Source organism: Bubalus bubalis, chromosome 8 (assembly GCF_019923935.1).
Source record: "Bubalus bubalis isolate 160015118507 breed Murrah chromosome 8, NDDB_SH_1, whole genome shotgun sequence".
In the NCBI taxonomy this organism is placed as follows: domain Eukaryota; kingdom Metazoa; phylum Chordata; class Mammalia; order Artiodactyla; family Bovidae; genus Bubalus; species Bubalus bubalis.
This window is the reverse complement of record NC_059164.1, coordinates 33,206,080-33,232,110: the sequence shown is the minus strand read 5'-3', so window position 1 is coordinate 33,232,110 and position 26,031 is coordinate 33,206,080. Positions and strand designations below refer to the sequence as shown.

At 40.9% G+C, this 26,031-nt stretch overlaps 1 protein-coding gene across 3 annotated transcripts in view; it reads left to right on the top strand.

Moving 5' to 3' along the window:
* Positions 1-21,889, top strand: part of GRM3 (glutamate metabotropic receptor 3) — a 248,017-nt gene extending 226,128 nt beyond the window's left edge. For all 3 annotated transcript variants that reach the window (XM_006057628.4, XM_025291018.3, XM_025291016.3), the window contains 2 exons: positions 6,891-7,065; positions 21,534-21,889. In XM_006057628.4, coding sequence (XP_006057690.3) covers positions 6,891-7,065; positions 21,534-21,607 — 249 coding nt within the window. In that variant the 3' untranslated portion in view covers positions 21,608-21,889. The remainder of the gene's footprint in view (positions 1-6,890; positions 7,066-21,533) is intronic.
* The last annotated feature ends 4,142 nt before the right edge of the window (positions 21,890-26,031 follow it).

Genomic DNA, 26,031 nt, shown 5'->3' with positions numbered 1-26,031 from the left:
TTCATTATCCATTGGAAAGATGAGTAAACAGACTCAGAGGATAATTAACTTCCCAGGTGGCACAGTTAAGAAATAGTAGGACAAGATTTTTGGATCCAAATCCATGCCTTTCATGCTACACCACAAACTTATCTGTTCTTAATAGAAGGAATACATTTGTAGGAGTAAAGCCTAAAACAAGCAAGACTAATTGATGCTATAAGAGGCATCAAGACAAAGCAAGCAAAAACTTGGGTAAGAATCCAAAAATGTGAAGAATCTTTGAGGAATACCCAGACCATCTCCTTCTTTATTGCAACATAACCATCCTAGATAGTGTAAAGAAACCAACACTGAGTCATCAGGGATTCAATACATAGTGTACATGGTGTAAATAAAAAATTAGGCCATGTTTGGGTGGAAAGTTTTCCATAAAAAATTAAAATGGTAATTACTAAGTATTTTGTTCAGTCATGTTTTCCAAAAGTATTTGAGCCTTTATCATGGGCCTTGGAGATGCAGCAATTAACATAGGCCAGCCCCTCCTTTTTTATAAATTACAGTCTAGTAGGGAACAAGAGGAAATAAAGATGGAGAGTGAGGAATGAACAAATGAAAATTCAGGATAACTCATGCAGGGGTGAGTGCTGTGATGGAAGGCAGAGGGGGTATGCTACTTCCCAAGCTTTAAGGTGTATACACCTGGGAATCTTGCTAAACATTTGATTCAGTGAGAAGGGATGAGGCCCAAGATTCTGGATTTCTAACAAGCTCTTAAGTGATGGAGATGCTGCTGGGCAAAGGACTGTACTTCAGGTTTCAAGGTGCTAGATTCTTTTCTGGGGTTGGGACAGGCAAAGCACTTAATCTAGGCAGAGACTTGGGGGTGACTTTAGAATTTTTTTTACAAGGTTTAAGTACTTGCAAAGAAATTTCAGTGTTCCCATGTTGAATATTTGAAGACTTAAAGAAATGTATCACATCTCATTCTTTCAAAAAAAAATCTTTGCCACCCCTCCTAGTACCCATTTCATAATACTCTACTGAAAGATGGAAAAGCCAGACAGGGGAATTCCACACACTAGACAGACGAAGCAGTAAGCACAAATGCCTCTAGGCAAAAATGTCATAGCAAAGAAAGGTGTATGTGGCTACGGTTTAATGTGCAGATGGAAGTGTGATTTTATATGAGAGGTAGGCAGGGCGTGGGGGGCTAGACCACTTAGGACTTCATAGCACATAGCAAAAAGTTTAGATTTTATTCTATATGGAAAAAGAAACCACTGAAATTCACTTATAAGCAGAACAGTTTAGTGATCTCACATTTTAGAAAAAAAAAATCAATCTGCTGAAGACACTATATGACAGAAAGGCAAAAGCAGGAGAGGGGAGAGTGGTTAGGTATTGTAGTAGGTGTTCCGGTTGGAGCTGATGGTGACTGGAGCCAAGGGTAGGATGTCAGTGATGGAGACAGAACCTGTCAGGAACCGTGAAGGGTTTTTAAACCATCCCGCAGTCTAACAGGTGAGTCCACCACAGTTTCAGGGATGCTGACAGAAGACATGAGATTCCTGATTCAGAGACAAAGGACTTGATCACTCACGGCCACCACTGTAGCCAGAACATCAGCATTTGTGCGGGCTTCCCAGTTCCCACTAGGCAATGCAGAGTGGGCCGGTGACACCTGCACACAGTCATCAGGACAAGGTCAGTGCTACTGACCTTTCACCTTCTCTTAGAATCTGCCCAGCACTGTTACCAATCTTATCCTGTTTTTAAAAGGTGGCTATTGTGTTCATCGTAGGCTTTTAGCAAGAATTTTTAAGAAACGTTGCAACAAAATATTATTGACTTCTGAGTTTGGGATGCCTCCTTAAATCTCCCTCTCAAGCAAGTGCCTCACTTGTCTCATTCTGATCCCAGCCCTAACCTCTCCCTAATGGGTCTGGGTAGGATGGTGACTTGGTTGTTTGTAACCAACAGAGCATAAATATTTGAGTTCTTACCTCCCCGAAGTTTCCCAGCATACTGGGTCTGGTGCATACAGTTGGCAGCTACTGCTGGGGATGGGGAGACTTTCACCCAGTCCTTCCTGTCTTCTTAAGGCAGCTGCAGTCAGGATGGAGAGTAAGGGAAGAACCAGGCAGCAGGCAAATCTGCATGCCAGGAAGGAAAGCACATTTGCTCTGTGTTTCAAGCATGTAGAGCTATGTGTGGTTCAACTGAATGAAGAGCCGATGTTTCTGAGCACCCAGAACCTTGAACTGAATGGCAAGATCATCATTACTGTCACTGTTCAACTTTGGGGTCCCCTTGACTCAGGAGGCCAGAGCCAGGCACCTATCTGCCTAGGGAATATTGCTTGTGTATTTCAGCTTACTTGGCACTGACTCACATAGACAGCAACATTTTTAAAGGCATCCATCTCAACTCAGGGCATTTGCTATCTCAACACGATGACATCGCTTAGTGTCTTGCCTGGTTTTAGCATAGAGCTAGGCAAGTGTTCCAGCACTGCAGCTGACTGTAAGAATCTCTCTAGATTTCCTCCCATCAGTTTCTCATTCTTTGGTGTAGCACTTTTGTCAGCATTTTAAACACAATGCAGGTCAGTAAAAGCCCAAATACTAGTCAGTGCCTCATCTATGGTTTTCCAAAGCATTATTCTGTTTCAGGGAAACCTCATAGAAAGGACCAAAGCTCCTTTTCTGCAGCCCAGTTTCCACTGTAAAAAAAGCTGAGACCTTTGTCATCTTGGAATGGATCTAAGTTTGGCAAGAGAGACTACAGCTGGGGATGAGCCATAAGGGGCTCAGCTGTTGCCATTCCTCCTTCACAAGCAATAGTCACCTGCCTCCCTCATCTTCCAGGGGAGGCAGGCAAAGTCCCAATGACTCACCTCGTCTCTGCAAGGTTTCTCTTTTCATGGTCAGCGTAGTCACATGTCCCTGCATCTTTTATGTGAAAAAGAGTGGAACTTTTCTGCCCATCAAGGACCCGAATCAGAATAGGGAGGAAATCCACCCCATGCCCAGGGGAGAGTCAGCAATGATTTCAGTACTGGTCCAGCAGCTCTATCTAAACCCACTTCCTGTTACTCAGCCTGCGACCCCATCCCTCAAATCTTCTTCGTTGATGGCAATAAAGTGGAGCACTATTTATTGCTTGGATGACCACATAGTTTGGTCAACCTGTTTGCTACAGATTCTCTGGACTTCTCTCGAGGCCTGTTAATCAGCCCACATTTCCTCTTTGAGAAAACCTTTCCAATCTCACCGTCACAGCTGTCAAAGACCATAAAGTCTGGATTTTACTCAACTTATTCTAACTTACCATGCTAGCCTGCCACAGTCTTGTGGACGCTGACAAAAAGGACTTTATAAGTCAAAGCAATAGCAGTAGCTGGAAGTTTAGCACTGGCTGTGGTTCCCTGAGCCCTACTTCCTGCAGACTAGGCAAAGGGGCTGTAACCACCGCATAGTCAGTGGTGGCATACCCGGAGGAACTGTGAGATTAGGGAACCTGAGTCTTCTCTAATGGATGATATGCTGGTCCCTTGTTTCACAGACACTATCTCCATCTCTTAAGGCTCTTTGCAATAAAAATCCCTTGAAAAGAAAGTCTGGAACAAAGGCAGTCAGAGCTGCTGCTTGAAAGATATAGAAGCCCAAGAGATCATAGAGGATTATCTTCCACAAGAACAAATACAGCTTGCTATTGGACTGGAAGTGTGGGTGTAAGAGAAATGGAAAAATTGAGGATGACTCTCAGGTTTGGGGCTGCACAGTTGGGTGGCATTTGGTGTCACTTAAATGGAGACACTTGGAGGAAAGGATCAAGTTCTGCTTACAGATTCATTCTGATTTGCCTCCTCTATATCCACAATGATACGCCAAGACAGCAGTTGAGTGTATAGGTTTGGAAGCCCAGAGGATAAGCTGGAAGTAGTACTACATGTGTGAATATCATCCACACAGGAAGTATTTATACCCTGGAACTCAATGAGATGGTGAAAGGAAGAGTATCCAAAACTGAGTTCTGAGACACTCCAGCACTTAGAGCTCAGGTAGAAGAGAAAAAAGTTAGCAAAGGTAACTCAGATGAGGAACTGTCAGTGAGGGAAGGATGTATCCAGGAAGTGGTTAACCATGCCAGGTGTTGCTAGGAGCTTGAGGAAGATGCAAATAGAACAGCGTGAGCTGGGAATGTTCAAAGATGCAGGACAAATAATTATATGTAAGTACAGACTTTTTATAGTGTGATTTATAGAAGGAATTGGGCAATTGAAACTATGAGGCTGATACTTGGGTTTTTTTAAAAAATTAAAAGGTACCTTTTAATATTGCAGCATAAACTGTGACCAAAATGCACCTTCAGTTTTGCCTCCCATTGTTCCCTTAGTAGTGAGTGAGAGTAATCACCCCCCAGCCCTGGATGGAAATCCCAGTGGACAGAACAAAAACACAGGGTGTTCACCATGAAAGGCACCGTGTTAGTGTTGGGACAGAACAACAGGTGACCATGCTCAAGAGGTGCATGAATTTGTGCACCCTTAGGTAACATAAGGTCCTACAATAATTTTCAGTGAGAAACAGTCTATTAGGAAAATCAAATGCCTTGCCCATGTAATTATCAAAACCATATCCTGACTTAACATTCAATCTTATATTCTCCTGCAGTCTGGCCTGCCTTCAAGCGGTAGCAGTCGGTTTCCCCTTTCTCCCAGCTCATAGTCCCCAGTCCACCAGTTGCTCTCTCCTCAGCTCTGGTTAAAGAGTAATAAGGAAGAAGTAGGTCAGTTCTTATGTAACAGGATGGCTTTATGATCTTGGAGTCCCCAGTGGCTAAAGACACATCCTTGGGATAATCTGGAAGATGATTAAAGGATGTTTTCATGTGATTATCAGAAATTTCATACTGGTTGTTTTTTTTTTTTTTTCCTTGCAGGTCCTTGAGTGAGTTGGCTGGCAATTTTCTACTCTAAGTTGTCACACTTAGGCCCAGAACATCCAGCTGTTCCCCCTCTAGCCTCCTTCCCATCCTGGGAAAGACTCCAGGCCCCTCCACATGGCCCTTAGATTCCCCCTGATGGTTCTCTATCCCATGGCTCATCTTGTCCAGCATCCCACTCACATAGCCTCTGCTTTGATAAATTCTTAAGGGCTATTTCAACACATTCACAAGTCTCCTTGCTGTGGTACAAAAGTAACTGGCCATTTCTCACCTAGGAATCAGGCTCCCAGTCAGAGCATCTTCCCTCCACAGAAAAAGCATCAGACCTTCTGTGAATGGCCACACCAATGCCCTTCTCTCTAGACTTTAAGTGAGGAGATGGGTACAATCCCCCTATAGTAGAGAGGATGTGGAATTCACAATACAACTTTGTGCAAGCTCTTCTCACACAAGCCTTCCTCCTCCTCTCCTTGTAATGTCTTAAAACATGTGATGAGTTTCACATTTATAGAAGTGCTTTTAGAAAAGGTTTAGAAAATGTGCACATTTGAACCTGTCTCACCCTCATGGGATAAGTGATCCCTCTCATACCGGCACCACAGTTAGATCCGAGACAGGGAGAACACAGTTCTAATAACATGTTTTATATGTCTATGTAAAACAATTGTGCTAGTAATGGACTTGCTATGAATAACATAGTTATGATTGATCAAGGCTTTTCCATCATGGAATTAGATAGTATACTTTTCTGAGAAGTTAAAGGAGCCTGAAATCAGGGAGCAAGTTGGAGAGCACTGGAGTGGTTAGGGGAGCAGAAGCTTTAAGACAGTGAGGAGAGATTTACTTTCAGCAATTAAAGTAAAGGCAGATTCTGAAGAGTTATGAAATACATGTAACCTGATGTTTAAAAAAATCAGAAACAGGAAGAAATCTTCTAAAACTATGTGGCTCTTCTAGTTAATTGTTCAGTCTTCAGTTTTCCTTGATTACAGAGGAAGGTCAGACACTTTGGGGCATGAGAAATTATTGCTATCTGGTAATAGCATTGCCTTAAGAAAAAGGAAAAAGAACTCTAAAATGACTCTAGGATTTACCATAGCTACTCTGAGTAGAAACTGATAGAAGAAATAATTAATTGCCATTTTTCATACCAAGAGTGATTAAATATGTAGAATCTAATTTGGGATTTTCCAGAAAAATTTATGGGAGCTGAAGCCAGGACAAATGAGAAGATCAGAGAAGATGAAGAGTGGAGGCAAGAGAATAAAAAGAGGAGATGATAAAACCGAGTTCTGAGGTTTGCTTTCAGGGATAAAGGGAAAATTCTTTCTTTGAAAGAAAGGGAAACGAAGATGGACTAGTGAGTATCTGATGTATCAAAATTCCAGAGAGATGCTAATGAAATGCTTAAGAGTAGGTACCTAGAAGAAAATTGACATTGTCCCCCACTATTGAGTAAGGAAACCAAGAGCAGATAGGCAGCACCCCCAGCATGAAAGAGAGACAGAAATATGAAACAGGATCAAATTTGTTCTTAATATAGTAAACCTTCAACAAGCCGAGTTGATTAACTCAAACCATCAGACATCGAGTCACTCCATCACTTAGTAGTGATATTTCACTACTTAAGATTCTGACTTCAGTAGCTCTGCAGAAGTATCTTTTATACAAATATACTGAAGAAAACAAACAAAGCAAGAAGGTCCATGGGAAGTCTTGGCAAGCCTTGAGGAACACCCATCACAAAGAGTGTTTGCTTACAAATCCTCAGCAATGGTTCCCTGTGGATCCCAGGCTCAGAAAATTCAACATAATTGCTGTATTGGTTTGGCTAGAATAAGAACAGAACTGTAGATGATCTGGTTTTTTCAGTTTGCTCTTTTTTTAGCATTCTCTTGAGTTGACCACTGTATTGGACTTATAGTCAAGATACCTAACTAGGCAACCTTTTCTTGTAGGTGCAGACAACGACCATGTGCATCTCTGTTAGCCTGAGTGGCTTCGTGGTCCTGGGATGTTTGTTTGCACCTAAGGTGCACATCATCCTGTTTCAACCCCAGAAGAATGTGGTCACGCACAGGCTGCATTTGAACAGGTTCAGTGTCAGTGGAACCGGGACCACGTATTCTCAGTGTAAGTATGGCACTTGACACGGACCCCTTCAAACATAGCGTTGTGGTAGGGAGTAGGCTGGGAGGGGGAACAGGAGACATAGAAACAGACAACACATGTCCACCCATTATCAATCTCAATTCAGTTTTAACAAGTGCTGGTTAATCACTGTGTGCCGGGTGCTGTGCTGGCTGCTAACAATACAATGACAATGCAAGAGGGCAAGTTCCTGTATTCAGTCTAGCTGAGATGACAGATACTAAACCCACGACCACAACTGGGATTTTTAAGGATGTTGCGGACTCAGACAACCAAGTTTCTAGTCCAACCAATTCAATAGTGAACCGTGAGCACATCACTTTACTGCTTCCTCCCTTAGGTGGTCTAGAGGGCTGGACTAGATTGGTGCTCTATAAAGTGTGTTTTGTGTCACATAGATGCTGAAGGTGCTTCATAAAAATTAAAAGAGGAAGATAATCAAATAAGACGGAAAATGCAGCAACCTAAATACCCACTTGGAAGTTCAAAGTACATCCTTTGACATGAGCGTGATAAAGGTTCTAAGAATCTCTACAGCAAGGAAACCTGTTTCATTCTGTTATTTACAGTTTCTTAAAAGTATCTAACCACAAGAAAACCAACTCACATCCCTTGGAATACACCTTGGAAAATTTGGACTAGATCTACCTCCTATTACAAAGACACAATGTTTTTTCAGCTAACAACCAGCTGAGAAGGCAGTGTGAACTGAAAGATACCAGGATAACTCCCAATCAGAATTCTCTCTCCTCTTGGCCTGCAAGTCTCTGAAACTATCCTTAGAGAAGCATTTAATTCTTTAGAGTCATCCAAAGCACAAATGTACCTAAAGGGGACAACCTTTTAAGCCATTTTCAGCTAATCTGTGGTATGAAGTAGGAGAAATTCACTGACAGAAGGATGAAGAAGGGGAAGTGTGGGGGCGAAGGGCTGAAAGTGACAGAGACAAATGACTACTTCACAATTTTGCCCCAAGCCGATTAGAAAGAAAACTTCAAAATAGCTCGGCATCACAGAGTGAGCAATCGCATTAGTGCCCCAGTTTCTTCAACAACATATAGGATTTTATAGTGCAGTCCTTTCCCTCGCAAACAAAGGGAAGACTGAGAGCTGCCAGCACCTTCTAGGGACGCGCTGAGTACACCACTCCTCCCCAGTCTCAGCTGCTATAGAGATGGACACCTTATTTATTTTCAGCTCAATTTCCAGGTGTCACAATGGCTGAGTCCCAGGACCTGGTAAAACCTGTGACATCATTTTCCTTGTGTCCGACTCTCTGTGACCCCATGGACTATACAGCCCACCAGGCTCCTCTATCCATGGGATTTTGCAGGCAAGAATACTGGAGTGGGTAGCCATTCCCTTCTCCGGAGGATATTCCCAACTCAGGGATTGAACCTGGGTCTCCTGCATTGCAGGCAGAGTCCTTACTGTCTGAGCCACAAAGAAACATGCTTATTTCTTGAGCAAACAAATCTCTTGTCTAGCAGCCAAACTATAACAGCTAATCCAGACAAGAAAAAGCTGGCATGTAATAATGATAACTAATAAAAACAAAAACAGTAATGGAGCTAAGAGGAACTATCATTTATTGTTTCCTTTGTGCTGGGCATTGTGCTAAATCCTTCACACATGCGTGCACGCATGATATAGCTTATTTAACGCTCACAACTCTAGGAGATAAAGAAACCTATCCGAGGGCACACACATTGAAAGTGGCAGAACCAGAACTTAGAGACAGTTTCTCCGATTTCCCAAACCCGGGCACCACACCACTGCATGCTGCTACTTCAAACAGGAAATTTCCCATGGACAAGGTACTTGGTAGGCTTTCGAGGGAAAACAAAAGAAAGGTTACCCTAGGCTGTGCAGCATGATTTACCTCTGGGTGAAAAGAGTCTTGTTGAAAGCTTAGAACTCTTGGTTGTTATTAAAACAAGTTGTCAAAATCCCCAAGTCTTTCACAGACATTTTTCAAATCTCATACGTCCAAACCTCAGTAATTTAGAAATGGTGGCATTTTCTGATGCATAGACTAGGAATTAATAAATTCCTGAAGAGGTAACAAAGGCACTTTACCCAATCAAGTCTCTCCTCAGAATTTGAGAAACATCCATTGACACAAAAGCAATGCGATGCAGCTGCCACGGCTGTGCTCCGGCTGTCACTGTGTCTAATCTGCTAGCGGCCCAGCCAGTACTTCAACACAGACGTCTACCAGCCCAGCAGTTTAGGACTGCTTTGTTACTCAATGAAATTTCATTTTCTATCTTTTAAAAAGTCTAAATTTAGACCTCATTTTCTCCATGACTTTCCTCTAATTAATCCAAATTAATTAAGTGGCATTAAAGTAACAAATGAGATAAATTTTGACTTCCCTGGTGGCTCAGACGGTAAAGCGTCTGCCTATAATGTGGGAGACTCAGGTTCGATCCCTGGGTCGGGAAGATCTCCTGGAGAAGGAAATGGCAACCCACTCCAGTATTCTTGCCTGGAAAATCCCATGGACAGAGGAGCCTGGTAGGCTACAGTCCATGGGGTCACTAAGAGTTGGACACTACTGAGCAACTTCACTTTCTTTTTTTCTTTCTAAAGTAACAAAGTGAAGTACTTTTGTCATGTTCTAGGCAATTTCAAAGTGCATAAGTAACAAATCTATTGATTTTTTACATATAATTCTTTATCTTTTACTCACAATAGTTTTATATTTGTGGGCTCATTTTATCCCATGAATACTGGATATAACGAGTTCTATTTTATAGCAAGAAAATAAGAGACGTTATTTCTCAAGGATACACAAGGATTCAAGTATTGACAATGGATTTTCTGATTTGTGATTATTATCCTTCCCATTTTAATACATTGGAACCATTGCCATGAAATTCATTCAATTATTAAATGCTTGAATGCCTTCTATACACCAGAAATTTCTAAGCACCTGTTGTACACAATGAATAAGATAGACTCTCTGGTCCCAGGAAGCTTAGTGTCTAGGGCAGTGTTTTTCATTCTATAGAATGTAATCCATGAATGGGTCATGAAACTGATTTAGTAGCTTTGACCAGCATTTTTTAAAAGAAAATATAAAGTATCTTAGAGTGCATCACATGCAATAGGCTAAATAGCATTTCATGAAGTTTGCTCAAGTTTATATATGGATACCAGGTTCAGGTAAAACATCTATTTCTATGAATTGCCATCAAAGAAATTTGAAAGCCATTGATCTATGGACTCTAGTTATAAGTATAAACATGCTGCTGCTGCTGCTAAGTCGAGTCAGTCGTGTCCGACTCTGTGCGACCCCATAGATGGCAGCCCACCAGGCTCCCCCGTCCCTGGGATTCTCCAGGCAAGAACACTGGAGTGGGTTGCCATTTCCTTCTCCAATGCATGAAAGTGAAATATGAAAGTGAAGTCGCTCAGTCGTGTCTGACTCTTAGCAACCCCATGGACTGTAGCCTACCAGGCTCCTCCATCCATGGGATTCCCCAGACAAGAGGACTGGAGTGGGGTGCCATTGCCTTCTCCGATAAACATGCTACTGACCCACTATGGTGAAAATTTGAGCAATTGGTTTAACATCTCAGTGCCTGTTTCCTCAATTATAGATTCAGTTCAATTAATATTCATTTCATTCCTAAATACTGGGAAGTATGTCTTTTAAGTAATCAAGAAAAAATCCTTAAACTGTTCTGAGTTCATTAAGTAAAGCATATGCTTTTCTTACATTGTACATAATTTATATTCTTCTGGTGAGTATTCGCAAGCATGTTATTCCATTGGGTTATTGCTACCAATATTGCTGCTGACTTTCTGACTTACTTCCTTCGGAGGTAAAAACAAAAACCTCATGTATGGATGAGAGTCAGCTGGTATAGCAACAAAGTTACCCCCACAGAGACACATTTAGTTATCTATTCCCATATAACAAACTTCCCCCAAAATTTAGTGGTTTAAAAGAAAGCGCTTTTATTATGTCTCTTGGTTTTGTGGGTCAGGAATTCAGGCAGGGCTGGACTGGGCAGTCCGTCTGCCCTACGAGGGCTTTACTGGGGTCCTTCTGTGCTGTCGGCTGAGACTGAGCTAATCTGGAGAGAACACAGTGGTTCACTCTCATATGGCACCTTTGTGGAACACCTCTCCATGTGGGACCTGGAGAGCATGACAGATCCTACCCTAATTCAAGGGGAGGGATGAAGACCCCACTTGTCAGAGAATGTGTGGCCATTTCCATCATGCTACACCTTCCAAATCCTATATCCATCCAGCACTGCACTCTTAGCAGAGATTAAGTGACATGACACATGCAATACCTAGAACTCACCTTGACGGAAAGGTGCAGCCACATTAACTCGCAGTTAATTCTCTGGCAAGAGAATAGCAGAGATACCACATCCCTCCACTTTGGAGTGTAAGTGAGCTCCCTGACAGCAGCTAAGGTGGTTGATAGTAGAAAGAGTATCAGTTATTGGGTTTTAAAAGCTGGGCAGTTGCTCCAAAAAGATACAAAAAAATGGCCAAACTCAGAAGCAGGCATGGAAGAAAGAACATGGTTAAGGACATCCTGGAAGATCCACAATCTGAGAAATGTTTACATATTACTGTATATAAGAGAGAACAATTTTAGTTGCATCTGATTAACTATATACAGAATAATAAAAATAAAGGAAACAGTAACTTTTTTCCACTAAATGTGCCCGTAGGCTAAGTGTTCCCAATATTTATGTATTTAAAAAAAAAAAAAAAAACGTTTGAAATGGAGATTCCCAGACCCCGTCTCCAGAACCTTTGTATCATGGATTCTTGGTAAAGGCCAGAAATCTGGTCTGTAACAGATACTCCAGCTGGTTCAATAGAAGTGGTCCAAGGAAAACATTTTGAGAACCTCAGCTGAAGGCAACCCGTCTACTTCATCCATTGCTATCAGTGAAGAGCAGGGAGCATCATTTATATGACTCTCAAAGAGGACGGAGGCCCTGGGTTCAGAGAAGGAGAGCTGTTTTGAAGTCCTGTCCTTTGCTTCGTGATGCCAAGAGCTATATCTCAGCACAGTTATTTCCCCACCACCCTCAGAACACTCAAAGGAAGGTATTTCTTTCATAGAAGCATCAGGCCCCTCAAAAAAAACAAAAAAAATTACTAAAGGTGAAGGTGGGAATAGACATCCGATAGCAGTAGATCTCAGAGACCCTGATATCCTAAAGTCATACTTGTAATGCTGTTCCCACACCCACACACATAAGCAAACAGCCTTCATATTTGGAAGAGAAAAAAAAGAGGTCATTCTTTGTTTTGATCAGCTTTAGAAGCAAAGGATCTTCCCAGAGCTGATCTCCAAAGTAAGGCAATCAAGAACGTATGCTGAGAATCTTAATATCTGCAAATTGAATGATTTTTTAAAAATAAAAGCCTTCCCTTTCCCATTTCACCTGGCAGTGTCTTGTTCTACCAGCGTGGGTGTACAGTGTAAGGGAATGGCATCATTTTGAGGGGGACAAGCTGGGTGAACATGTGAGGTTTCACACCATAAAATCCTATAGGGCCTGTGCAGGTTAGAATGTTGTTGACGCTGATATGAGTTTGCATCAGCATAGACTGAGGGGAGAAGAGAGAAATGGAGTGTGCCCAATAGTCTTCAGAGCTATTATGTACCCAGACATGGTCCTACGGGGATGTGTAGTTCTCTTGCTCATGGTGATCATTCAAATGTATGTATGTCATTATCATTACGATCAGCCAAGAGGCTTCTGCTAACTAATGATGCCCAGATTTGGGTCCCAGAGGAGCCATGGGCATATGGAGATTGATTTTTTTCTGCCAAAACCTTATTCAGAAAGTCACTTGTTTAGGTGGTAATGTGTGAACAGCTCAATTAATAGAATTATTCATTATTACCAAGAATTTGCCCATTATAAAAAGAAAGCAGTAGTCTAAAAAGATCAAGGGAGGGACTTCCCTTGCAGTATGGTGGTTAAGACTTCACGTTCCAAGGCAGAGGGTGCAGGCTCAATCCCGGGTTTGGGAGCTAATATCCCATATGCCTCAGGGCCAAAAAAACAAAACCAAACCAAAAGTGATATTGTAACAAATTCAATAAAGACTTAAAAAATGGCCCACATCAAGCAAAAATCTTTTCATAAAATAAAATGGTAAAGGGAACAGTCTTCTAGCATCGCAGCATAATGTGCCATGGATCTATACCAACAGAAAGTAACTGCATGAGGGCCAGATTTTGTACTTATCAGTGGTCAAGCTTTGAAGATACCCCAGTTGGCGGGGGCAAGCCACTGTTCAACTCTGAATAGCACTTTATAAAAGAAAAAAAAGCACATAATACCAAGTTTCTTCTCTACACTGATAGTTCAGGAAAACAGTATAACATACCTGCTTTACAGTTCAGGGAGTCTCATGACGACTGGCCAGCAAATTAGCAAGGTATTGGGCAACCCACACTGAAGTGACGGTCTTCTTTGCCACAGGCATAAGTATATTATAAACATAAATCCTGTCTGACCAACGTAGGAAGAGCCTAGAGTTTGCAGCAAGTTAAGCCATTTGCTTCAGGCAGAATACACCTAGTGCATCCAAATCAGATAGACGTCAATCCATTCTCCCTTAAGAAAGCCAAGTCCACAGCACTCCTGAAAACCTCTTTCTATTGCCTTTCTCTCCCTCATTGAGGAAGGAAGGATAATCTCCAGCTATAATAGGTAACCCCATATACATCAGGGAACTGATGTTTAATACCTCTCCTTTTATTTGACATTTCCATTTACTTGTCTCACAACCACTCTTATACAGCCTTTAAATCATTTTCCCTTTACTTCTACTATTTTCCTAGGTTTTCCCCAAGTAACTATAGCCTACCTCCTTTAATACAGAGACTAGAGCTGCAAGGAATGATATGGATCATGTATTCTAACAAACACATTTATAGATGAGAAAACCAAGGTCCCATCTATTAGGTACTTTATGGAATTTGATAACTGAAGTCATAGATAAAACTCTCAAAAGCTTCTCTGTGGCTCCTTTGGCCTCTCTGGAGTTTCTGCCTCGGTTCAGTTACAGAATTCATCTCAGAGACCATTCTGACAGTGAGAATCTTAGCATCTGCAAATTCAGTGATTTCTTTTTTTTAAGTTCAAAGCTTTCTCTTAAGCACAGCACATGACGTCATCTTGTTCTAATAGCATGGGTGTAGACTTCTGTTCCTCTCAAAAACCCGTGGCAAGGAGTTCAGCACCATAAATCATGTCTCTCTGAAAGCCCTGTGATCCCCACACCCTGGCTGCACACAGACAAGGTGATGTATTCCAAAAGGGCTACCCACAAAGTTTCTTCAAAAACGAGATTTGATGAAGACAAAGGAATATAGTTAATGGTGACCCTCTCTAAATGTCTGTGTCAGAGATATAATTTCTCCCATTAACATAGTTTTTTAAAAGCCTCACTTTCTTGAATTAAATTACATCGTATAGTTTCTCTTGTGTATTGTATATTAGAATGGAACATAAACACAGCAGTTCAAAGAAAGTTCCTAAACCAGAGAATTTAGTATTGTATGAGAGATACTTAGAGTCATATGCATTTCCATGTAACCCCAAATTTATTAATGCCTTTAAGAACAGGGTACCATGTTCAGAACTATGCATATATGTCAATAAAAAAGAAAATATGTATTTAATCAAATACTGTCCATACACTGATCTCAGATGATCAATACCTTAAAACAAAGCAAAGGGTCTAACATCAATTTATTATATCCTATTTCATCTACTTCTTTTACATTTTAAGTGAAATTCTCTAGAGAACATCCATAAATGGAGATATCTGTATGCCTACAGCAGGAAAATGCCTCAGTTCAGTTGCTCAGTCGTGTCTGACTCTTTGGGACCCCATAAATCGCAGCACACTCCCTGTCCATCACCAACTCCCGGGGTTCACCCAAACTCACGTCCATTGAGTCAGTGATGCCATCCAGCCATCTCATCCTCTGTCGTCCCCTTCTCCTCCTGTCCCCAATGCCTCCCAGCATCAGAGTCTTTTCCAATATGTCAACTCTTTGCATGAGGTGGCCAAAGTACTGGAGTTTCAGCTTTAGCATCATTCCTTCCAAAGAACACCCAGGACTGATCTCCTTTAGAATGGACTGGTTGGATCTCCTTGCAGTCCAAGGGACTCTCAAGAGTCTTCTCCAACACCACAGTTCAAAAGCATCAATTCTTTGGTGCTTAGCTTAACGCCTACTCATATGGAAAAAAAAATTTAACATTTCTACCTCACCTGGAGTAATTGCAAAGGCTTTGGGAAAGGAAACACTAACCAAGTTAATGTGACCAATTTGATGGATAATACACACTTTGATTGAAGAAATTTTGTGCCCAGGCTCAGCTCTAGGCACTGGGGTCATGGATGAAACAGACAAACTGTATACTCATGATGCTTGCATTCTCATCAAGCAAGGTGGGGCACAGAGAAACCAATACTCCACAATAACTCAGGTGTTGGTTGATAAGCAACGTGTAGAAAATAATAGGGAACACAGGCAAATAAGGCAGATGGGGAAGAGAATGTGTTATTATTTTTATAAAATGGGAGGAAGTGATAAGGTGACACTGAGCAGAGTCATGAAGGAAATGAAAGAAGGGAGTTATGCTGATATCTGGGGAAACGAAATTCCACACATGGGAAACAGCATGTGCAAAGGGCCAAAGAGGCAATGAGCCTATAGGTAAATGGTGAAAGGGAGAGGAGATGAGGACAAAGATGGAGCAGATCCTTTAGGGTTCTGGAGGTCATTCATTGTACGGACTTTTACTTTTCTACTGAAAGAACTGGGAAAACACTCGAAGGGTTTCATCAGAAGTGGCAAGACCCGACTTGAAAAGCATTATTTTGGCTGTGTGGGCAGAATATAAGACAGGGAGCAGGCAGAGACCTACCTCATTTAGCAGGCTGCTGCCTAGCCCAGATGATGGCTTAAATCAGGGTGGTAGCGATGGAAGCCAATACCGTGAGCAGATGCTGGGGATAACTGGAATACGAGGCTATCAGCATCAGCTTCACAAGAAAGAAGGACTGATACCTGGCATTACTTCATTAGAGTTTAACACTTCCAGCTTTCGACTTGGATCCCTAGCTGTAGTAGCCCTTATAGCTCCTATTCGTTGTTTGAATTAATTGTTTTAAGTGAGTTTCTGATCTTAGCCTGAGAACACATTTGGATAGAAAAGAGGAAAAACAGATGTTTAGCAACGAAGAAGAGGGGAGAAGAACAAAAAATAAGTAGAACAGTACAAAAACTTCTTGAGTATTTTTATTTAGAGATTATTGTGCATCCAACTTTGGTATTTCTTGGGGGAGGGAAGAGAAGATAAAGGAACATAACTGGAAAGAAAACACGACAGCATTATGTGGCAAAATGGACTGAGGTATCAAGTTGAAGATCAAGTGGGATTTCTGTTGATAAGGTAATTAAGTTGTATCACAGGTTCTATTTTCTCTTTCCATGAATCTTGTCTCATAAGAAATCAATCACTAAATGAAGCAATCTTTGCTTTCTTAAGTTCTAACTCCACATTTAGAAATTAACTCTTGAGTTTATAGAAAATAATTTCCTCTTCAAACTACTGGTAACAGTTGAAGACATTTTGGTCATAAAGGGAAAATTAAATTATTAATAATGGATTCTCTGTCTCCTACTGAGAAATCTCAATATAGCAAGGCTACCAAATGGTTGGCTAGCCGTGTCACATCCGCCCAGACAACATTATCAACACACGCACTTCTTTTGAAATGAGACCAAGGGGCCCTAGCACAAGTAAATTAAGGTGAAGAGTAAAACAGAAACAGGTCCAATAACAAAGTAGGAGGACAAGGCAACAGATAGTGGATGGAAATTGTATTCCATGACCATAGCAGGAAAATCTCTAAACAAGCAGACACACTGGGAGAAATTATTCAGGGTCACTGGGAGCAAGGAAATGGAACAGATGGAAACAGACTGGAATGTCTGTTCTGTTTAAATGTTTATTTTTTTCTAAGTCTGATGTATTACACAGAGTAACACACTGATTCTCAGGAATCAAATCTCAGCCACTGAACTGACTAGCAGACTTGGCATCCATAAGAATCTATTGAATAAATATGTTTAGCATTGATTGAGAGCCCAGTTACTCAGAAAAATTGGGTCATTTTCTCCAAAGCCTGGCCAGTCTCTGCATTACTGGTACAAGAAAAATGGATTTCATGGTGCTAGACAAAGCTGCCACTTGGCTGCATTGATCTCTAAAGCTTCACCAACGTTTGTGAAGCAAAACATGCCTTCTGATGGACGTGAATGGTCCTTTTGTGGTCAGCTGTGGAATTTATTAGGTCTTTTTCAGCTCTCTTCAGTTTTCACTTTAAATAGCAAAAAGTACCATGTTAACCTAGAGTAACAGCTGCTACTCACCCCCACTCCGAGGAAAGCCAAAAATAAGCCTGCACACTTATTTCTGACAGAAAGGACAATTATAGAAATCTGCCTAACCGCACTTAATAAAATAGGCTAAACTTATGCCATCAAAACTCTTGTGAGAATTTCATTCAAATCGTAGAAAAGCTCATCACAAACACACACACGCAAATGGCAGTACTTTCCTCTCCACACATTTTACTACCTCGGGGAATAACAGATGGGCTAATACAGGAGGCATATGTAAAATATTTATGAAAGGCAAAGTAATTGTGATGGTAAACTCATAAAACAGTAATTTCTTCTGCTATATTCAGCAGCGTGTACAAAAATGAGAATATCTTTTACATAATAAAAAATGCCCTGACAAAAGCTACAGATGAAACAGTAAAAGAAAAGCAGAAAAATACAAGTTACAATCCCCTCTGATACACTAAAAAGTGTTTAGGAAAAAAATAAAACTGCAGTGTCTTGTGGGTTTTTTTGCTGTTGTTGTTCCTTGCGAGAAGACCTTGAATTTGCACCATCTTCCTCTCAAATAGTTTAGACATTCTACCATAGGGTGTTCCCTTTAAAGTCCCTGTGAAGCAGGTAGATAATTTCAGGTTACTCTGTAACGCTCCGTGATGGCGTTCACATGGTGTTTGGCAGAAGATTATGTGACACTAATGATTTGAGAATTCCCCATGTGCCTACCTTTGCAGCCCATGTACTTCTGACCTACATGGTCAAAATAGACCCGATTTTTAAGAAGTTAGAATGCAGTGAGCAAGCAGATCATACGTGCACACTTAAGATAGCGATCATCAAATTCCACAATAGTATGGGGAACACTGGAGTAGGTTTCTGATACCATCTTTAGAAATGCAGGTAGAAGGGATTAGACGAGTTCAAGGTGGACAGCAAGGGGCACTAACACACTCATCCCTGGTTGTGCTAGACGTGCCCCCACGACGCAGCATTCCTTTTCAATCTCTGAAAATGAAAATCCTGCACAGAAATAATAAAACTTGATCTTGGAAAAGATGAAGAGCTTAGTCAAAATGTCAAAGGCAGTACTGCTGTGGGACGCTCACAGCCCAGCCAGTCCTCTGCAAGCACAGTCGACGCCACCATGCAACTGGAGGAGAAAGGCCAACTCGTTCCAAAATAAGGCCGCTCACAAGCCTCACATTTGCTGTCATTTCTTCAGGATAATAAATTATTTCCCCTGTTGAAATTTCCATCAGCTCCACCGTTTTTTGAAAGGCAACCATTCATACAATCATTCAAAGAAGTATTTATACAGTGTCTGTTCCATGACCAGCAAGATGAATAAAATAATGAAAAAGACAAACAGAGCCCCAGCATACTTTCTAGTCAAGAGTGTAAGACTTAAGATGCTAAGGGGGAAAAAAGGCAAGGGAAAAATTCAGGTTTAAGACTGGGTAACATGACAGAGAGTAACTGGTTGGTTACTTTAGACTAGATGGGGGATGACAGCCTTTTCCAGAGGATGACATTTCACATGTGGATAACAAGAAGGAGCCAGATATGTGATTTAGAGAGGAAACAACAGCAAAAACGCAACAGCTATTTCAAAAGGCCAGAAATTGAGAAACAGATATTCTGTATTAGAGAACAAAATCAAAAGGGGATGGGAGTCGGGGGAAGAGAGAATTAGATGAATTCAGAAAGCTAAGCAGTGTCTAAATCATGCTGAGATTTATAAACCAGAGTTAGGAGAGCACAGAGAGGCCACGGGAGGTGTGTACGTTGGTGACTTACATTTACAGATACGCTGGCTGCTACAGAGAAAAAGCACTGCAGGGGAAGCAAGGATGGACACAGACAGCCCAGGGGTGCGGCTGTTACAGTGGCCAAGAGAGAGAGAAGGCTGGCCTGGCCCAGGCACTGCATGCAGACAGACAAGTAGCTGGAGGTAGAGACACAGTTGATTGGATCTGATGATAACTTTGACATGGGAGGAGAGAGAAAAAAGGAAGGAAGTGTAAATGTTAGACTTTTGGTTTGGCTAACTGGCCAGATGGTGAGACTGTTCACTGAGAAAAGGAAGACTAAACAGGGACAGGTCAAGAAATCAAAATTATGTGTTGGCCACTTGATTCTGAAATGTCTATTAAACAGCCACATGGAGATGCCAAGTAGACAGGTGGACACAAGGAAGCTGTAGAGAAAGTACACAGAGTGGCCAGGAGCACTCCCCTGGGTTTCCAGTGAACTGTGGTTTGAACTTCATTTCACCTTGTTCTTTCTCTTGCCTTACCCAGCTTTGATGAAGCAAGAATCAGATAAAGTATATGAAGAAGCTTTGCAAAGAATAAATTAATGCCGTCATATTTGTAATTATTATCACGTATCACCTTCCATCAAATATTTATCTGGTACACACTGTGTCTTCACCATGGAAGTTTCAGGAAATGTAGATTATGCCGTCCCTGTCCCCCAGGATACTGTAGCTTCTAGTGGGTTCACATGGTAAAGAAAAGTGAGCCTCATTCTAAAAAGGATAAAAGGGAACAATCTCCAAAAGAGTTAGCACGTCACATGACTCCTCTGTAACCTTAGGCAGCCTCACAGACTTGCCTTTCTTATTTTCTCACACACCAAGACAAATAGCACAGAATTGAGAGGCTGGAGTTTCCGTAGCAGGGTGTCTGCTGAAAGACTTCTAGTGTTCCAACTATGGTGAATGTTCCCACACTGAATGCCACATATTAGCAAAGTTCACAATTAGCTTCTCCTTCATGTTTAAAGACATTCCTATGAAAAATGCAGTTTCATGCGGCAAGAATATTTCCACTATGATAGTGAACATGAGGAGAAAGCATTGGCAACCCACTCCAGTGCCTGGAGAATCCCAGGGACCGGGGAGCCTGGTGGGCTGCTGTCTATGGGGTCGCACAGAGTCGGACACAACTGAAGCGACTTAGCAGCAGCAGTGAACATGAAAACTTTAGCATGAAGTTAGTTTATTTGATTATTAACTGAGAGAGCTATGTCTTTAAAGAATGGGACAGCTAACTGGGCAGCTTGACCTGGGCTGTGGTCAGGTAGCCAAGGAGATCAGCTCCTCCAGGTCAGAGCACGCCAGATGGACAGACCAAGAACAGGATGTCAGCAGTTCCAAAAGGCTATGTGAGGCCATTGCTAACTGATTCTCTTGGCCATGTTGTTTGATCCCATGGAGGATGGGGGTACTTGCTTTTGTTCTCATTCAGTAAAAGGAAAAAGCTTTCAGGGAGACATGAATATAACTTACCTGTCTTTATATCTCTCTCACACACACAAAAAATGTTCAAAACAAGGTCAGCTAGGAATTTCATCTAGGAAAATGATGACCCATAAAAAGAATGAATATTTGTATCCATATTATACTCACACCCTGACACGGTCATCACTATTGTCACTAATAAGAGCATCATCCCTTTGAAATGCCTCTCTTTCTGCAAACTATTATGAAATTGAAGTTCTTACAACTCAGCTCTCACTAGAATTATCACTGAGGTTATCCACTTGAAGAATGAAACACGTGAAACCATTCTCAAAGGCAGTGGGTTCACAGATGACTCTTGGGTCTACAGTCATCCTGTCCATAGAGAACAAAATTAATTAAGGTATTGAAAATAATAATTAAACAATCTAAGTAAATTGCCATGAGTATTCAATTTTATGCACTGTATTTTAACCAGTTTGGAAATTACCAAAGTTAATTTTAAACCCACAAGTGACTTCTTTCAACAGTGATTATGCTTATCAGCTCTTTCCAAGAGGTATGACATTAGTGGAGGTACGATCTGGGATACACACTAATTTTGTGCAGAGCACATTTTGAAACTTGACCTGCTGCAGCATTAAATCACCTAGCATTTTCTAAAGCCAAGTTAAAATGAGTTTTCCACTTAATTTTAACTAGTATCTAGGATTAGCCATGCCAGTAGCTCTATGGCCCCCTTGACTAATGCAGAATTTTCTGTCCTGCTCTGTTTTCCAGCCTCTGCCAGCACATACATGCCAACGGTGTGCAACGGCCGGGAAGTCCTCGACTCCACCACCTCATCTCTGTGATTGTGAATTGCAGTTCAGTTGTCGTGTTTTTAGGATATTAGATGAAAGTGCTCATGTGCAGCTCCAGAATGTGGAAACAGCAGAAGAATACCCCTAGTACCTTTTTTTAGAAACAGTACAATAAATTATTTTTAAGGACTGTACAGTATATAGTGATGTGCTAGAACTTTTTAGACTGATTTTAGTGATTATTAATGATTCCTTAGAACCTGGAAATAACCCATTGTTTACAGAGCTGAGCACTGGTGACAGGGTCTGACAGGGTCAGTCTATTAGAAAATATGGTGGCAATATTAGATAACCTTTTTTCCTATGAAGTTTTTTGTAGGCCCTTGTTGTAACTAACTTAGGATGAGTTTCTATGTTGTATATTAAAGTTACATTATGTGTAACAGATTGTTTTTCTCAGCACAAAATCAAAAGCATCTGTATTAATGTAAAGATACTGAGAATAAAACCTTCAAGGTTTTCCAGCATGGTGGATAATGGCCTTGTTCTTATTTAATCATTCCAGTTAATTTGAATATGTTGATTTATACCATTTCTATTTTATTGTTGGGAAGAAATTATCTAACTATGCTTCTCTTTACATCTGTTAATAGATACACTGAACACAAGTTTTACCCTGTAAGAGAATTGTAAGCATGTCTAGACTTCCTCACAGATCTTTGCAGATAACATGATCAGAACTTGACTGATGACACCATAAATATCAGGTTATTACAGTGGCCAGACAATAATACCCTTATTGGTTTCTTTAAGCCACATCTGCAAGGCAGCCCAGAATTTGCCCAAATAGGTCTCTGAGGTGAGGAGAGAGTTTTTCCATTCCTATATTCCTCTGAATACCAAAACTGACCTGTCAGGGAAGGTTTGATGGCTCTCATTTCCCAAAACCACCTAAATTTTTAGCAAGGAGCCTGGAAAAGCATCTTATTCCATTGGAAAAATCACTCTGGTGGCTCACAGCTGAATGAGGCAATGAAAATGCAGGACATCTTTTCCAAAGTCCCAAGAACAATGTTTAGGAGCACACAGACTTGTCACTAAACGTGAATATTTTACTAACCTAAATAAAGGAGCACACGGGGAAAGCTCGAATAAGCTAAAATGGGGTCATTCTTACCAGTACTGTCCTATTTCTCCTGATAAGTCCTTGAGTAATAAGTCATTTATTAATGTAGAAAAATCACTGAGAATCTAACTATCTGCTAGGTCCTGCACCAGATACCATGGACAGAGCATGTATTCGTTTCCTGTAACTAATCTGACAACTTAACATGAACTCAGTGGCTTAAAACAACAAAAATTGACTCTGCGCAGCTGCACCTTATTGGCTATGGGGAGAATCTGTCCCGTTCCTCTTCTAGTTTCTGGTGGTAGCTTCTTGACATCATATCACTCCAATCTCTGCAACCGTCTTCATGTCACATTCTCCTCTGTGTGTCTCTTATGAGGACACTTCTCACTGGATTTAGGGTACACCTGGATAAAGCAGGATGATCTTATCTCAAGATCCTTAATTGCATCTGCTAAGGCCCTTTTTTGAAATGAAGTAACATTAGGATGTGTAACTTCTAGGGGGCCATGCTTCAACTCATGACAGGGAAAAAGAGGATTACCAAGTACTTGACTTTAAGAAGCATCAAGACTGGAAAATATGCTAATGAGGAGACTGCCACTGAGGGAGACAGTGAGAGGAAGGAAGAGGAGGCTATTAGGGACCCACAGGCTAAATAACCAGGGCCTAGGTAATCAAGACTGATACTATTTTTAAAATATCCAGAAATAACGAGTAGGTGCATGAAAGCCAACATGACTGGCCTTGAAGGAAATAAACTGAGGAGTCCCATGTTAGCAATTCTCTTCTTCCTTCTAGATGCCTTTGAAGCAGCACCCTCATCAATGTGTCCAAAACTCACCAGATGCTCAAAGACAACAGTGCAAAACAGTCTCTAAATTCTCAGATTCAACGAACATGGATGGGAGGGAGTGGGTGTGGCAGATTGGGTAACAGTAGTTGTCCAAAAAGACACTAGATGTCAAAAAAGAACTCTGTTGTGAAAAAAAAAAAAAAAAAAAAAAAAAAAGAACTCTGTTGTGACTGAAACTGGCAGGAGTGCTAGATAGGTGTGCCCAGAATGAGTACCTGCTCAAAATCAAGGCTGAGGCAAGGCTGATGGCAGAGAAAATAAACTCAGTCCACTGATGGGATTTGACAGGCCGAGGAAGGCAATATCAGGTGAGTTGTTCAGAGACACTGCTGATGCCCAAAACAATCAAACTGATCTTGGATCTTCTTAAACAAGACAGTTAGGTCGTGGATGAATCCTGAGTGGGTGTTTCTGAGGACTGGGTTTTGATCTGTGGTCACTGTATTTCACTCCCTGTCTTTACACTGAAAGTGCATTGACTGACAGCTCTCATTATCTTTTTCTTCCCTGCCATGAACCATGTTTCCTATTCAAATGCACACACCCTAACACATGATCCCTAGAAGTAATTTTTTAAAGAGCATTCAGCATATGTATGGAAAATAGCAACTATAAAATCCTTTTTACATGAGCCATTTCAAACCAATAGGTTTTGGGTTGATTTTTTTTAACTCCAGTAACAACATTTCATTCTCTCAGAATATAAAACTTGCTGAGCTGATCCATCTTTGCAAAAATGTCCTGAATGCAAGGAACTCAAGCAGAATGATGTATCCCACTCATAAAAAAACATGCCAGAGCCTCATGATATGGTTAATTTTTGTTGGATTCCTGAGTGTTTACAGCTTTTGAAATTCTGTGTCCTCTCTAGTTTAAATACTAATATTCACTTGCCCACTCAGATTTCTCACAGTAACATAAAAAGGTCCCATTTTCAAACTGTGAGGCAAGCTGGTTTGCAGATCACACAGAGGACAAATTAAGACAGTGGCTGAGAAAGGAGGTAATTCAGCCAGTGTACCTTTGCAGACTTCAACCCCACAGTTCTCTCAGCTAGCCCCCTGCTTTATCCATGTAGCCACCATGATAGTTTGGGGTGTCAGAGCTCTGTAGCAAAAGGCCACAGAGAAGCAAAACTAAAATGAGGTGCCAGGAAGATGGAACATCAGTACGGATCAAAACCTTCACAGTCCTAATAAGGCCCAAACCCACGAATAAGGCAATTATCACTCCTGCACTGTGAAAGAAAGTTTAGATTTGTATCATCCCCACTGGTTGGACTCATTAATTTAACCCAAGCAATGGTAATTTGAAATCTGTTGATGGCTTGGATGGAAACCCTTAGATGGTTAGCTAAGATAAAAGGAATATTACTCCCTTCAAAACCAAATTTACCAATATCCACAAGCTGTTTTATTTAGTATTCTTCATCCAGGAGTCTTTATTAATAAGATGAGGAAAATTCCAGCAAATGAAAAGCCTAACTGGGATATTTTGCTCAAGGCAACTGGAGGTCTGTTTCTTGAACCACCAATCATTAAAGGAATCCTAAGTGTCCTTTACAGTTCAGTCAGTCTTAAAATAGGATTTGGTAAATACGTGTGGACTGAGGTGTACGTGGCCTGAATACATGCAATGGATGCTCCAGTGCTGCCAGGGAACCCTATCCAGCACCAGAGCTCATGAATCTAGGCTGACACTACTTTCATGCATCAATATATGTTACTTCCAAATAGTTAATTGAAATAAATCTGTCAAAGAGATTGAATATTATCTCCAAATCTAGTTACCTTAGCAATAAATGTTATAGAAATCACAATGAGAAAAGACTTTTAAATCAATCTTACTGGTTGACTTTGAACCAGTTCACTTGTTTTATCATTTCCTAATCAATATCTACAATCAAGTCCCAGAACTATAAAAGGAACTCAGAAGAGTATCTGGCTTTGTCTTTGGTGAGTGATTAAATCACCAAGGGAAGGTAATGGGCTATTTTTTTCTTGATCATCTCTAGAGACTTAAGAAACTTTGAAGGTGTAAACTCCTAAAGGGCAAAGAATCTGTGGAAATAGGTTATTCCAAATAGTTTTGCTTGTGGGTTGTAGTGATGGAAAACAGTGGTCAGCAAGCCACAGACCACAGGTCAAATCCTAGCCTAGCATCTGTTTTTATAAAATATGTGAGCTAAGAATGCTTCTACATTTTTAAATAATTAGAGAAACAATACCAAAAGTAATATTTCATGACAAGTAAAATTGAAATGAACTCAAATTTCCATGTACATCAAGTTTTATCAGAATGTAGCCATACCCATTTGTGTATAGACTATCTGTGGCTGCTTTCATGCTATACTGGCAGAGCTGAAACAGAGACCACATGAGCTGAAAAGCTGAAAATACTACCTGACCCTTTACAGAAAAAGACGGCTGATCTAGACCATTGCAATGGTAATATCCATTAATAGCAATTATAATAGTAATATCAATTAAT